Genomic DNA, 13,982 nt, shown 5'->3' on the forward strand with positions numbered 1-13,982 from the left:
AAGGATGCAGCCTCCGCGCCCGCGCGGAGGTCGCTGGGCCGAAGCCTTCGTGTACTGGTCCTTTTTGGTTGTGCCGACGGCTTCTTAGGCGATGCGATGCCAGCCTTTGGGCTTGCGTTCTGGCCGGCGTAGACGCTAAGGACGACGGCCGCGTCAAGTTGCTGTCAGGTCCGCGTGCCCACGTCTTGCCTTGGCCATGCTCCAGGATGGGAGAGAGAGCGTAGATGACTCCTGAATTTGCTCAATCCAAATTTTAGCTTGTGTTCCTGCTGGTTAGCTAGCACAGAGAAGAAATCTCTCACACAGAGGTTGAGATATACGTTCGTGATATATATTTTTTATAGAAAAAGCTGCCGGAGGCTTAAGGTGATGTGGCGATGGCCTTGAAGAAAAATTCCAGTGAAACTTTCTGAAGGCTTCCAAAGAAACCAGGATATTAAGATCTCAGATAGTCTTTACGGAGGTGTAAGTATGTCGTACACTCATACCTTCGCCCACAGGTTCTTACCGTCCCTTGAGGTTCACTGCCAATCTGCTAATGAAGTCGTTGCAACAAAGGCTAAGCCGAAGAAGGTGCGCCGACGAAGGCAGGTCGGAGAAGGTCCTCTCATGAAGGTCTAGCCAGAGAATGTCGGCGATGAAGGCCAGTGGCGACTGGCGAAGGACGGGCCGGAGAAGGTCTGCCGATGAAGGCTCCAACTTCTAGCTCTGCAAAAAATTTCGTGCCGAGCACGGTGGGCGCCACTGTTGAAACCTCGGTTTCTAACAAGAGTGAGAAGTGGGCGGAGGCCTTCGTCTTAGGTTGGGGTCTCCGCCTAAGATGGGCGGAGGCCGGCCTCCGCCTAAGACGGGCGAAGGTCCCGGAACGCAGCGCCTGTTGGACAAGATCCTTCGTCGGAGGTTCCAGGTAAATCATTGCTAAACGAGGGACTTAGAAGGGTTTTGCTATGTGGGAGTAAGAGAAAGGGGCGGAGGCCTTCGGCTTGGCCAAGGCTCTGGACTCTGGCTTTGGCTCAGGCTCTGCCTCAAGGAGAGAGTGAGGGTCAAGTACCGACTCACAAGAACTAGGGCTTCATAATTGCTTCACCCACCTCCTTGTACAGTTACAAGTGTTCCCTATTTATAGGGCTCAACTACTACTTTACAGAGTTTACAACAGTGCCCCTCAACTGCTACGGTACATTCCACGAATATTCCAGCCCTAGTGTCTAACCTCAGGGGTGTTCTCGTCACACCGTCTCGCAATGTCTTCACCTTGGGCCTAAGCCGACGCCCATCGGAGGCCCATCAACTGCCCTCACGTATGCCTTGCTGACTTGATCGTTCCGCACCTTGATGGGCCTCCGCCGCCTTGGGGAGCACCTTCGCCATGATCACTGCACTAGGCCTCCGCTGTCCCGGGGAGAGCCTCCACTGTCCCGGGGAGAAACTCCACCGTCATCCTTGTACTAGGCCTCCGCCATCTTGGGGAGAGCCTCTGCCGTCTTGGGGAGAACCTCTGCCATTGTCCTTGTGCCAGCCTCCGCCGTCTTGGGGAGAACCTCCGCCATCTCGGGGAGAAACTCTGCCATTGTTCTTGTGCTAGGCCTCCGCCGTCTTGGGGAGAGCCTCCGCCGTCGCCATTGTTCTTGTGCTAGGCCTCCGCCGTCTTGGGGAGAGCCTTTGCCGTCTTGGGGAGAACCTCCGCCATTGTCCTTGTGCTAGCCTCCGCCGTCTTGGGGAGAGCCTCCGCCATCTCGGGGAGAAACTCCGCCATTGTTCTTGTGCTAGGCCTCCGCCGTCTTGGGGAGAGCCTCCGCCATCTCGGGGAGAAACTCCGCCATTATTCCTTCATCACGCCTCTTCGAGGGGGAGTTGGCCCATACTCCGTATGAGCTCCCCCAACAACTAGAAGCCAGGAAAAGCCAGTTTTTCTGGCTTCACCGGTGAAGCCGTTTTGGATGAGCCGTACCAAAGGGGGCCTAAGTGACCAGGCCCTCGATACTACACTGTCATCTCTAGCTGGCAGATTTAATTTCAGTTTTCTACACTGTCACACAGAGGACAGTTGCAAAGACACGATCGACCACCTAGTGCCAAATCATGAGAAGCCTAGAAGCCGGCGTGGCCGAGGTGTGTGCTGGAAAGGAAAGGGTGCCGGCCACGACAAATATCAGCTGGCCTTTGGGCTGGACGATGCCAATTTTTAAATTGCAGATCTCGAGGAGGGAGCAAAACTTTTTGTTTTACCCGGCCACACAGGGACACGGCGGGGTGTCAGGTATAATCAGTTTGTTCGCTTGGTCGTAAACGATCGTGGATTATAAGCCAGAACAGTATTTTTCTCTCATACCAAACCAGCCAGTTTTAATAATCCACGATCGTTTCAGCCGAAACGAACAGGCTGAATATTACTATATGATATTATACGGGGAATTAGCTGAGTGTTGAAATACCGAGCTGGAGTGGTGAGACTGCAGCACTAGTTGTATCCTTGCCTGCGCACGTATATATTTGGTTTCTATGAGTTGTACGACTAATGGAGATGTTAGGACTTGCACACGTACAGTACGTACTAGTGTTGTGTGCATGCTTTCAACTTATTGACAGGTTTTACTATATAACCTGTATGTTCCCATCCCTCTCTTGCTAATTAATGTAGACTATTGACTGAGTACGAGTATATTATACACATCATATCCATATGGCAAAAAACTATGCACCCACAAGACAAGCACACCCCGTCTTAAATTTGCTCCAGCTCGGCCCCTACATCCGCGGTTGTAAAAATCCTCACCACCAAGGTGAGTGTCACCAGCTGTAGCCTTGACCTCAAAGATACCCTCCAGGATGGAAAAAAAAAGGGTGGGGACCGTCCCCATGATGCAACCATAGGCCCCCATCATGGATTTGCGACATGTGTCTATGTGCATGCATCCAACGTATAAGAGAGATGTAGTTTTTCTTTCCAATTATTCCTTCTAAATTTAAGCAATAGTTTAATTTGTTAGATGGACACGTGTACCAAACTTATTCTGGGTGCCCAATGTTACTCCATGGGGGCCATCCCAGCCTAATTTTTTTTTCTGAGATGAGAGACATCAAAAGTCTTGCCTGCAATGGAAGGTCAAATATAAGAACATTAATGCCAAGGCCATAAGCAATAGCAGGAGCTGTCGGCTCACAGATGATGGCCAGGTGCGCATAACATTTTGACCAGCGATTACTCCCATCATCCTTGGTGGCCTGCGACTGAAGTAGGCCAGGCGGGAAAAAAGGTTCTTGAATGAGGTGTGTTGATGAATGAAACGTTGAGTAATAAACCCCACCGCAAGCAGACATGCGTAGATAGGTGAAGAAACATGGTCGTCCTCTGCTTTGCACGAGTACTATAATATATCATATATACATACACAGATGCTCTGCTTTGCAAGGAAGGAAACACATAACGGATCGGAGCAGATCACAACCCAAATGCATGTATGCAAGGGTGCGATTGACATAGATGAAGGTATGGAAATTATTATTATTATTATATATACCCAGACGAAGATAACATGAGAGCAGGAAGGAGACGAGAAAAATAACATGAGAGCATCTGATGCTGAAGCAGGGGAGGGAAGTGGAAGCGATGTACGCAACTCTGACCTGCTGACGGCGTACAAAAAAGCCCTGCCGCGATATTCCAGAAAGAAGGAATTGTAAGTGAGACAGAACAACTCTAAAGTTTGGTTCTTAAGAGTGTGTAACAAGCAATGTATCTTCGTCTCCTTTCTTCCATTAACATAGCGGCTGTGGTGGCAGATATATTGCCTTTAACAAAAGCGGCTGTGGTGGCAGTTGTCAGCAGCGTGGAAACCCAAGCTCTCAATCTACCTAGATCCAAAGCCCAGTATCAGTTCCAGAAGCAAGGAAAAGAACAAACTATCAAGCAAGCACAAATTAAGCTATTATTATAGTTAATTAACAGTACGTGCATTTATCAATCATCAAGCAAGGCATAACGTGCGTGCAATATATATAACAGCAGCATGCTGGTTCCATTCTAAGTTTGGTACTCGATTCTTGTAGTGTGTAGCAAGGATTGGATCGTCGCCTTTTTTTTCCATTTTTCAGCTGGTCCATCTTATATATATAAGCTAAGGCTCATGCCTGATGCCTTGCCATTTGCCTTACACCCTCAAGAGCAGTTAGCCCAACTGAGACGCAAGCAGTACCTGCAAATTGAGGTGCCTCCATCCTCTATCCCGAAACTATATATGCAGTGAATACTTTAAAGTTCATTTCTGTAATGTCTTCTTACCTTCTTGCTTGCATTGTGCGACCATCCTTTTCCATTATATTCTCTAAACTTCACCTATATCTGTATTTAGAGAACCATGCCATAAATATTTCCCACATATATCTCTAGGTTTTGTTCTGTATACTGTAATAATACCTTATCACCATTTTTCTTGTGTGAAAATTTCATGAGAGAGCTACCATATCTTGAATTTAGAGAGCAGTGTAGCCTCGCCATTTTCATCAAAAGCGTAGCCTCTCTATTGATGGAGAGTGAGAAGGGTGATTTTAGATTGCAAAAGAGATGGAGAGTGCTTATAGAGAGTCTATAGGAGTCTGGCTTTTTGTTTTGTTTTCTAAATTTTATGATAAAGCGGTGTATAGAGATCCTCTTGGAGAAGTTTGTTTCTCTAGCTAGCTATACATGCATGCATGTTCTATTCACATTAATGCAAGATCATGCCTGTAAAATGTACCTGTAGCTAATCTACATGTTAACCGCAAGTTCTATCCTTCTAAAAAAAGGAAAAAAGAATGAGCGAGAAATAGGTAGCTTGAGCGAGGCTGGTTCTTTTCCAGCGTTAGTTTTAAACTCCCCGCTGCTCGCCTTTTGGTGTAAGTATAAGCATACTAACGTCTTGATCTTTGAACTCCCAGCTGCTCGCCCTTTTGGTGTAAGTAAGCATACTAAATGTCTAGTATCCCTTGGCAAATCCTAATTCGCTTTAAAACAATAGATCTAGATTGAAAAAAAAGAATTATCATGATCCAAATTATATGAGGGTCTAGTATAAGGTGATTTAGTACAAGTGGCACAAAAGAATAAATGATCCAGTGGTTGTTCTGATGAAACAAGTGTATGATTCTGATGTACTTGTATATGTATAGGACGGACGTCTGGGGGAGCCATGGCCGCAATCTTGGATGCTATGGGACCCTATGTGATGCAGCTGATAGCCGACATGGCAACAGAAGAGGTGAAGATGTTGCTGGGCATATCTGGCGATATTGAGAAGCTAGAGAACAACATGGAAAGTATCAAATGCTTCCTTGCTGACGCTGAGAGGAAGCGCATCACTGAATTGAGGGTGCAAAGATGGGTTCAGAAGCTCAAGAACGCCATGTATGACGCCACTGACATCCTAGACCTATGTCAAATCGAAGCTGACAAGCAGAGGGAGTCGAAAGGTAGCAGCACGGTTGAAAAGGCTCCAGGTTGCTGCCGGCCATTGCTCTCCTGCCTACGGAATCCTGTGTTCGCACACAAGCTAGGCAGCCGCATCAAGGAGCTCAACCAGAGGCTGGACAACATATATGAAGAGGCTCAAAAGTTCAACTTCATCAATCTAGGATCCCACCCAGAACAGAGGATGTCCATTGGAGAGAAGGTGACATCTGAGTTTGTTGAGTCAGCTATTGTTGGTGAGAAAATTGAGAGGGAGACAAGGGAGCTTGCTCAAATTCTAACCATCAATGGACACCATGACATCAAAGTGGTGGCCATTGTGGGCACAGGTGGCATGGGCAAAACCACCTTGGCCCAGAAGATCTTCAATGAGACCACCGTCCAAGGACACTTCAAAGTGAAGATATGGCTAAGCATCACCCAACACTTTGATGAGGTTGAGCTTCTCAGGATAGCAATTGAGCATGCTGGGGGAGTCCATGGTGGGCTGCAAGACAAGACCCTCCTCTCACGGATGCTCACCAACACCTTGTCCAAGGGTAGGTTTCTCCTGGTCCTGGATGATGTGTGGAGTAATGTAGCATGGAGCAATGTGCTTAGTGTTCCAGTCAGAAATGCAAGTAAAAATCAACAGGGCAATTGGGTGCTAATCACTACAAGATTAGAAGACCTAGCCCTACGGACCGGAGCCTCCTTCTACCAACATCATGTCAGCCCACTCGACGAAGATGATGCTTGGTCCTTGCTCAACAAACAGTTGCCGCCAACACCTGGTCAAGTTAGTGAACACATATACCATTTATTTTGCAGTTTAATGCCACATTATTGCCTTAACTCTATCTATTCAGGGCCTATTTTGACATAGTAGGTTTAGAAAACTATGGTATTACAAACTAGCTACAATATACAACTCCTAGTAAAGCCATAAATACACATCCAAATTATCGAGCTTTGTTGTTGAATCTAAAGTGACTCATGAATATGCATCTAAATAATCCACACTAATCCATTACGTGTCCACCTATACAGGTTTGAACCTTTGAGATATAAGTCTTAGAAGTTTGTGGAAATGTTTAGTACCTATATCTAATCAAATTGCTTGTCTTTGTGCCCTTTGTCTCTCTTTTATTCTTTATACATAATAACAATATAGATACTCTGTTACCTCTACCGAAGTGTGATAATTTGACCAAGTAATCTATATGCTTTTCATCAATATTCACTATTTCTTCCTTTTTGTATCACAAAACTGTGTGTCCGCATCTTTTATCCTATTATTAGTCATTGTAATTTTCTATGCATATATCTTAAGTTGAAACTCTAGTTGTATATTCACCTAAAAAATAGCAGATATTAGGGAATGACCCCCATTACATGGAAGGAGCCACCTTGCAACAAGACATAAAAGCTTAAGAGATCCTAAAGACAACATCCACAATGATAACCTAAACAACACATATTTTGAGAATGATTTCCAAGTTAAATCCCTCAAAAGTGCCAGAAAGTTTTGATAATGGCTCATTGGAAATATGGTGAACATTGTGTAACACACCAGCCCATTAGAAGCATGTAGTTGTGTTGTTGGCCCATGCGTCCCATCTGCCAAATGAGGAGTTATAGTTGGTGTGTTTAGTACCACCTTGGAAGCTTAGGAGCGTGAGGGCGCGTGAGGCCTAGCTTATAATCCTTTTCATTCCAATTGTAGCACCTCTGGGTTAACCTTTTTATTATACAAAAGTGATGACAAAAGTGCAAGAGATGTGCAATGCAGACCCGTTCCACGTGAGGAGTTGGGCTATAAGCAGATTTGGGACATATGGTGTTATAGGTAGTATTCAGAGTATCAACTCTTTTGGCATGTGACCAGGGAGGGGTGTACCAAGGGGTGTTTCTAGGCATCTGTTGTGTGTGGTGAGCTACCGAGGACATCAGCCCTTTATGGGATGAATGTAACAACACCTCAGCCTGTTAGATGCCTGTTGTTGGCTCATGTGACACATGAGCAGTTACAATTGGTGGGTTTATTACCACCTTATATATTTATTAGGGTAAGGGCTTGTCATTCGAAAAATAGCATCTTTGGGTTAATCCTTTTACACAAATTGAGGACTGAAGTGCAAGAGAGGTGCTATGTGTATGCACGCCCATTGCACTTGAGGAACTGGGTCAAATAAGCAAATTCTGGATGCAGAGTATTACACACTGTCATCGGATAATGGCACCAAAAACTTCCTAGTGATGCCCTTGAAACTGTATTAATTATTGCTTCCGTCATTAAAAAATAATTGTCATTTTTTGTTTTATTTAAAAACTTGTCCGGACAAATGACACATCTTTTTTTCAAAACTCTTAGGCATTCTTTCATAGCAACGCACGGGCCTTCTTTCATATATTAAAGACCAAAAGGTTTCTTTATCTTTCATCAATCACAATTGCCCGATGGGATCCAACAGACTCAATCTATTCCATTTGTGTACAAGTTAGAGTAGGATGTCTAAGCATGATGCAGAGTCTATTTCCAAAACGAATTGGAATACAAAAGTGTTACCTTGGTCCACCACATTTACCTATGTCCATACAAGTTAAGTGTTTAGGTGTGATGCATAGCCCGATTCCAAAATGAAATGGAACAAATAACATGATTGTTGAGAGTTTCCTCCCATACACATATGAGTAAAAATATAGCATGTGTCAAGGCACAATATAGAGTTTGATTTTAGATGAATTGAAACACATGCAGTGATTACTAAATAGATATCCAGCACTACATGAGTAATCTAACTACATGACAAAGTTCCTATTGCAACGCCTAATATGCATCCAAATTATCCATCTCTATCATCATGAAAATTACAAAAGTAACACCTAAATATGCATCTAAATTACCCATATTTTTCATTAGTAAAAATAATCTAGGTAACATAGACATCTGCATCTGAATTATCGACTTGTACGACTATAAAAAGGTAATAAATGTACCTCTAAATTTGCATCAATATTATTATTTTTTTAGTATTAAACATAATCTAAGGTCACTTATAAGTCTCCAATAAATTACTCATCTCTCCCATCTACATGTAAGATTGGCCACTAAATCATAATTTGATTTTGGCAATTTATGCATATTTAAGGCATGCTTGATTGGCTCTCGAAATTTTCCATGCCAAATATTCAGTTGTGAAAAGTTGCACAAAAATATTTGTCATCAATTTGTCAACCTAAATGTGCGATGAAGGCAAATTTAGGTAGCAAACTGAATGGAAACCAAAAATTTAGCGTCCATCAACAAATCAGCCAATGCATTGGGCGGAACTGCCATGAACAGCTCCCAATGTGAGGTGGGCCCACAAATTCCAAACTGAACCTTTCTACTCCCTCTGTTCCATAAATAATGCAATTCTCAAAGAAGTCAAGTAATTTAAATTTTGACCAAAATTATATAAGACACTACTAACATTTATGATACAAAGTAAGTGCCATTAAATTATTATAGAATATATTTTCATAATAAATTTGTAGGGAGACATAAATGCTAATATTATTTATTAAATTTTTTTCACTGGAGCTATTTCAGCTAGCGCGAATCCCATAATTGCTCTTTTTGTGACAGGGAGTATTTATCATTTTAGCTTCTTTCGTCGGCGCAGGCGGGGCAGCATATATAAAAGATTATATAGTATAACAAATCGGCTAACTGCTTACCATTATTTTAGAAATTAAATATTGTAAATATGTTTTATGAGTGGAAATGGTTGTTTGTGCTGGTAGGTACATGGAACCGATCACCTGAAAGTTGTCGGGATGAAAATTATCAGTAAGTGTGGAGGTTTACCACTTGCTATCAAAGTGATGGGAGGACTGCTAAGTACGAAGCCCCGAAGCGAGGGTGATTGGGAGGCTGTTTTGAAGCATCATGCATGGTCAGTAGCTGGATTGCCTAAGGAACTGGACAACGCGATCTACTTGAGCTATGAGGATTTGTCTCCCCAGCTGAAGCAGTGCTTCCTATACTGCTCACTTTTCCCTAAAGGTACAACTATTTGGCAAGGTGAAGTTGTTCCGATGTGGATCAGTGAGGGATTTATCCATCCACCAGACAGAAGCAGTAGTTCACATGATGATTGGCTAGAAGAAATAGCAGATGGGTATTACAAGGAGCTAATCACGAGGAATCTTATTGAACCAGCAACAGAATCAGTTCTCACTCGATACTCATGCACCATGCATGACGTGGTGCGATCTTTTGCACAGTTTATGTCTAAAGAAGAATCATTGGTGGTCCAGGACCAGCAAGATGATGGTGGTAGCAAGATCAGCCATGTACGTCACTTGTCTATAGGATCAACCAAGTCAGCACTAGAATGGGATATTCTACAGAAGCACAAATCAGTAAGAACATTAATTATAAATAAAAGAATTAATGTTCAGCCTAGTGACTCATTTGGGAGATTGTCTACCCTAAGAGTGCTTTCTATAAGTGGTACTGATTGTGATAGATTGGTTGACTCTCTATGTCAGCTGAGGCACCTGAGATACCTCCACTTAGAGGATACAAATATAACTAGGCTACCAGGAGACATTCATAGGATGAAGTTCTTGCAGCACATTTTGGTTCAGGAATGTCCACAGCTAGACCATCTTCCTAGCTGCATTACACAGCTTCTGCATCTAAGAACTCTTAACATGAATGGTTCCCATGACAATGTTTTAATACCCAAGGGGTTTGGTCAGTTGAAAAATCTAAGAACACTTTTGGGGTTCCGAGTACATTTGGACAAGAATGGGGGCACGGGCTGGTGCAGCTTGGAAGAGATAGGGCCTCTGTCCCAGCTTAGGAAGCTTTCTTTACATGGTCTAGAAAATGTGCCTGCTAGCTCGTCGGCTGGAATGGCCATGGTTAGTAGCAAGGAGCACCTTGATTACTTGCTACTAAAGTGGAGTAGCAGCGGATTCATGGAACTGAGGGATGAAACCAACAAGCAGCAGCAGCAGAGAGTAGTGGAGGAGGTAATTGAGAAGCTCAGCCCTCCATCGAGCATACGGCATCTAAGCATTAAAGGATACTTTGGTAGCCAGCTACCAAATTGGATGATGGTTCCAGCTACATGGGTCTTTAAGAGCCTGAGGCTTTTAAGGATGGACAAACTTTGTTGTTGCACCCAACTCCCTGACGGTCTGTGCCAGCTCCCTAGTTTGGAGTCGCTAGACATTGGTGACGCACCTGCCATCAAGAGTGTTGGGCCTGAGTTCCAGTCACCCTCCTCCCTGGCAGTTGGTGGAGGTATTGTCACTACTGGATCAGTAGTAGGTTTTCCTAACCTGGCAACTCTTCGTCTGGATGGCTTGTGCGAATGTGAGGAGTGGGAATGGGAGGAACAGGGTGAGGATGCAACAGTAGATGCCATGGCAATGCCTGCACTCAAGGGTCTCGTAATTATTAACTGCAAGCTGAGCTGTCTTCCACCAGGGCTCGCCAGTAGCAGGAGGCATGCTCTAAGAGAAGTGCGCCTGTACAAGCTGAGCAACCTGACATATATAGAGAACTTCCCTTCAGTTGTGGAACTTCAAGTATTCGACTGCCCGGAGCTGAGAAGGATCAGCAATCTCTCCAAGTTGCAGAAAATCGAGATCTTATACTGCCCAAATGTGGAGGTGCTAGAAGGAGTCTCGTCACTCGACAGCATGGAGATGAGGGACGTCACCATGGAGACAGTTCCGGAGTATGTGACAACAGTAAGACCCAGATATCTCAAATTGACTTGCAGCAAGGAGTTGTATGAGTCCTTGTTAACAGGAAGCTCATCTGAGTACGACAAGATCAGCCATATCAAGTCACGCACTATCGACTACCTTCGCAGAAGATGAAGACTAATTGTTGCACGACCATACCAGAAATAAATCACGTACTATATTTTCAGGTAACAAGTGTTCCACATTACTTTTGGTTCACAGTGCAGTGCACCGCACCTACATGTGCAGTCGTAGTACTTACTACGTAGTAGTACCGCTTAATACGCACTCAATTTTGAAGTATCATTATCCATTGATCCTGTATGTAACTAATATATATGCAGGGATCCTTATGGCGGAGCCGCATCCTGCTAGCTTGCAGAGGCCAGTACTCTGTTTTGCTCAATTGCTCTGCTTGATGCTGCCGGTGGGTGGGTCACACCCAGACTGTGTACACAGGCCTACGAACGACATACTGAGGAATCATTGTAACCGGAGGCACTCTTGTATTACTTATGTATGTTTTTTATTGAAGAAATGGACCTATGTATATTTGTACAAGTAATGGACCTGAGGTGCAGGATTTGTAATAAACAGGGAGCAGACATGGGAGCACCATAATGGTGATTATGATGTGCTCTGCTTTCTGACGCAGACAGGGCAAATGTCCAGAACGAGCCTTCCTTGTGAGTTGTGGATAACAGATGAGTGGTGGCTTTGGTGGTCAAATCGACACTATTTGTTCGTCATTCTTTTTGTCTTAAATCGGTCGTTCTAACATTGTGAAGCAAAATCGTCTAAAAAAAAACTTGTGAAGCAAAATGAGCCACCCTGTATTGCCCGACAGACCAATTCACAATTCCACTTGTAGAAGAAGATATCCGTCAAGTAGCATGTACATAATCTTTGTGAAAAAAGAAAAAAGTAGCATGTACATAATGATCTTGTTCTTCCCAGCCCATTCGTGTAAAACCAACAGATACTTGGATGACAACTACACTTAATGGATTTTTTGTATGAGTCCTTGTTAATACGCAGCAGCTCATCGTAGATAGGGTGTATTGTTGTGTTGCAGGGCCCATAATCTGCTCGACGCATTACGGTGCGCCCTATGTGTGTATGTACAAAGGAATGGAATCAAACAAAACATGCCAGCTTAGAGCATCGGCAGTGTGTGTGTCAAAGCCGGTTCTATGCATTTAATGCATGTATAGGACCCGGCTGTGGGGTGGTTTCAATGGAGGAACTGGTCCAAGATATAGAACCCGCCCCTTTGCAATAAAAAAATATATCACTCTGACACATGACACAGCTCCAACGGTTCCAACTGCCATGAGCTGATGAGCATTCAGATTTCAACGGTCAAGTGAAATGCAGCGTCACTTGACCATTGCCTTTAAAAAACAGTGTTCCTTGTTGCTTGCTACAGCACAGCGCTTCTTCAAAAGGAGCCCCAGCCCCAGCAGCCTGCTTCCTTCCTCCCAACAATGCCCCTTGCTTCCTCGTTCCCAACGGCCTCCTCCTTTGCTCCCATCAATCTTTCCCTGTCTCCTTGTTCCCAACAGCCTACACAAAAATAGAGAAGCAAAATCAAAACAACTCAATACTCATATTTCTTGGTTCATATGTAGCCCTCAGAGGGAAGTTTTGGTAGGTTGCTCGCCACTGATCCCAGAAATCGAAGAGCAGATAACACTTGCTTCCAGCACTTGCCAAATTTTGCACCAACACTTTCAACAAGACTCAGTTCCCCACCCCACCACCACCATTCAACCACTCCCATTATCCCCAACATAGTCAACCTACTCATGCCATGCACAACTTGAATCCCTTTGGTGGTGTAGGCAACCTCCAACAGTATGCCCAGTGTTCACCAAGTTATCAAGGTTTTCAACCACTACCCAACTTTAACTTCCCAGGTAGAATGTTTGTAGGTACTGCTGGTGGTGCATCTTCGCATGGCTTAGATTCAGCAACCCCACAATCGCAAATAAGAGAGCTGGAGCAAGATGAAGAAAAGGAAGATTCAAGCACCAGCAGCCCTGATGAAGGAAGGAGGTCTGTGAGAATTAATTACACTGAGGACGAGAACCTACGCCTTGTAAGTCTTTGGATTAAGCATTCAGTAGATCCAATTCGTGGCACAGATCAGAGCAGAGAGGCCTACTATAACAAGATAGCAGAAGCGTTCAATTCGGGCCTGGCTAAAGGTGCAAGAAGAAGGTCAAAGGGATAGCTCAAAAGCCATCGGGGAAGAATTAATGTAGTTGTTACCAAGTTCAATGGGGTCTATGGTCGAATGACCTTTTGTAGTGAGGAATCTGATGACATGCTGATGGACAAAGCATGTGCTGCATTCAAAAGAGAGAACAAGAAAAAGCCATTTACGCTTGAATATGTCTCGAAGATTCTGAGGAAGGAACTCAAATGGTATAGAAGTATACCCACTGTTCGCCTAAACGGCCGTTTAGCCTGTTTAAACACCGTGTAAACGCTACACGGTGGTGCGCCGTTTTCGTTTAATCACCTGTTTACCCCGTTTAATTGGTTGTTTAGCCCGTTTAATTGGACATTTTGCCCGAATAATGGCTAAACAGTAGGTGACCGATGTTTACCGTTTAGCGTTTAAAAAACCATTGAGTATACCTAGTATGGATTGTACAGAGAAGAACAAAAGGACAAAAGTAGATGAATCTGGAGCATACACTTTGTCTTCCAACCAAGACACAGACAAGGGGAAGACATTCAAAGAAGTACGCCCAGAGGGGCAGAAGAAAGCAAAAGCTAGGATGAGAGGAAAAGGAAA

At 44.1% G+C, this 13,982-nt stretch overlaps 1 protein-coding gene across 1 annotated transcript; it reads left to right on the forward strand.

The window, feature by feature from the left end:
• The first annotated feature begins 5,168 nt into the window (after window positions 1–5,168).
• Window positions 5,169–11,311, forward strand: LOC136489697 (putative disease resistance protein RGA3). Its single transcript, XM_066486262.1, has 3 exons — window positions 5,169–6,089; window positions 9,215–9,766; window positions 9,965–11,311. Exons 1-3 carry the CDS (start codon window positions 5,169–5,171, stop codon window positions 11,309–11,311), a joined length of 2,820 nt encoding a protein of 939 aa, XP_066342359.1.
• Window positions 11,312–13,982: the final 2,671 nt, after the last annotated feature.

Source organism: Miscanthus floridulus, chromosome 10, assembly GCF_019320115.1.
Source record: "Miscanthus floridulus cultivar M001 chromosome 10, ASM1932011v1, whole genome shotgun sequence".
NCBI lineage: Eukaryota > Viridiplantae > Streptophyta > Magnoliopsida > Poales > Poaceae > Miscanthus > Miscanthus floridulus.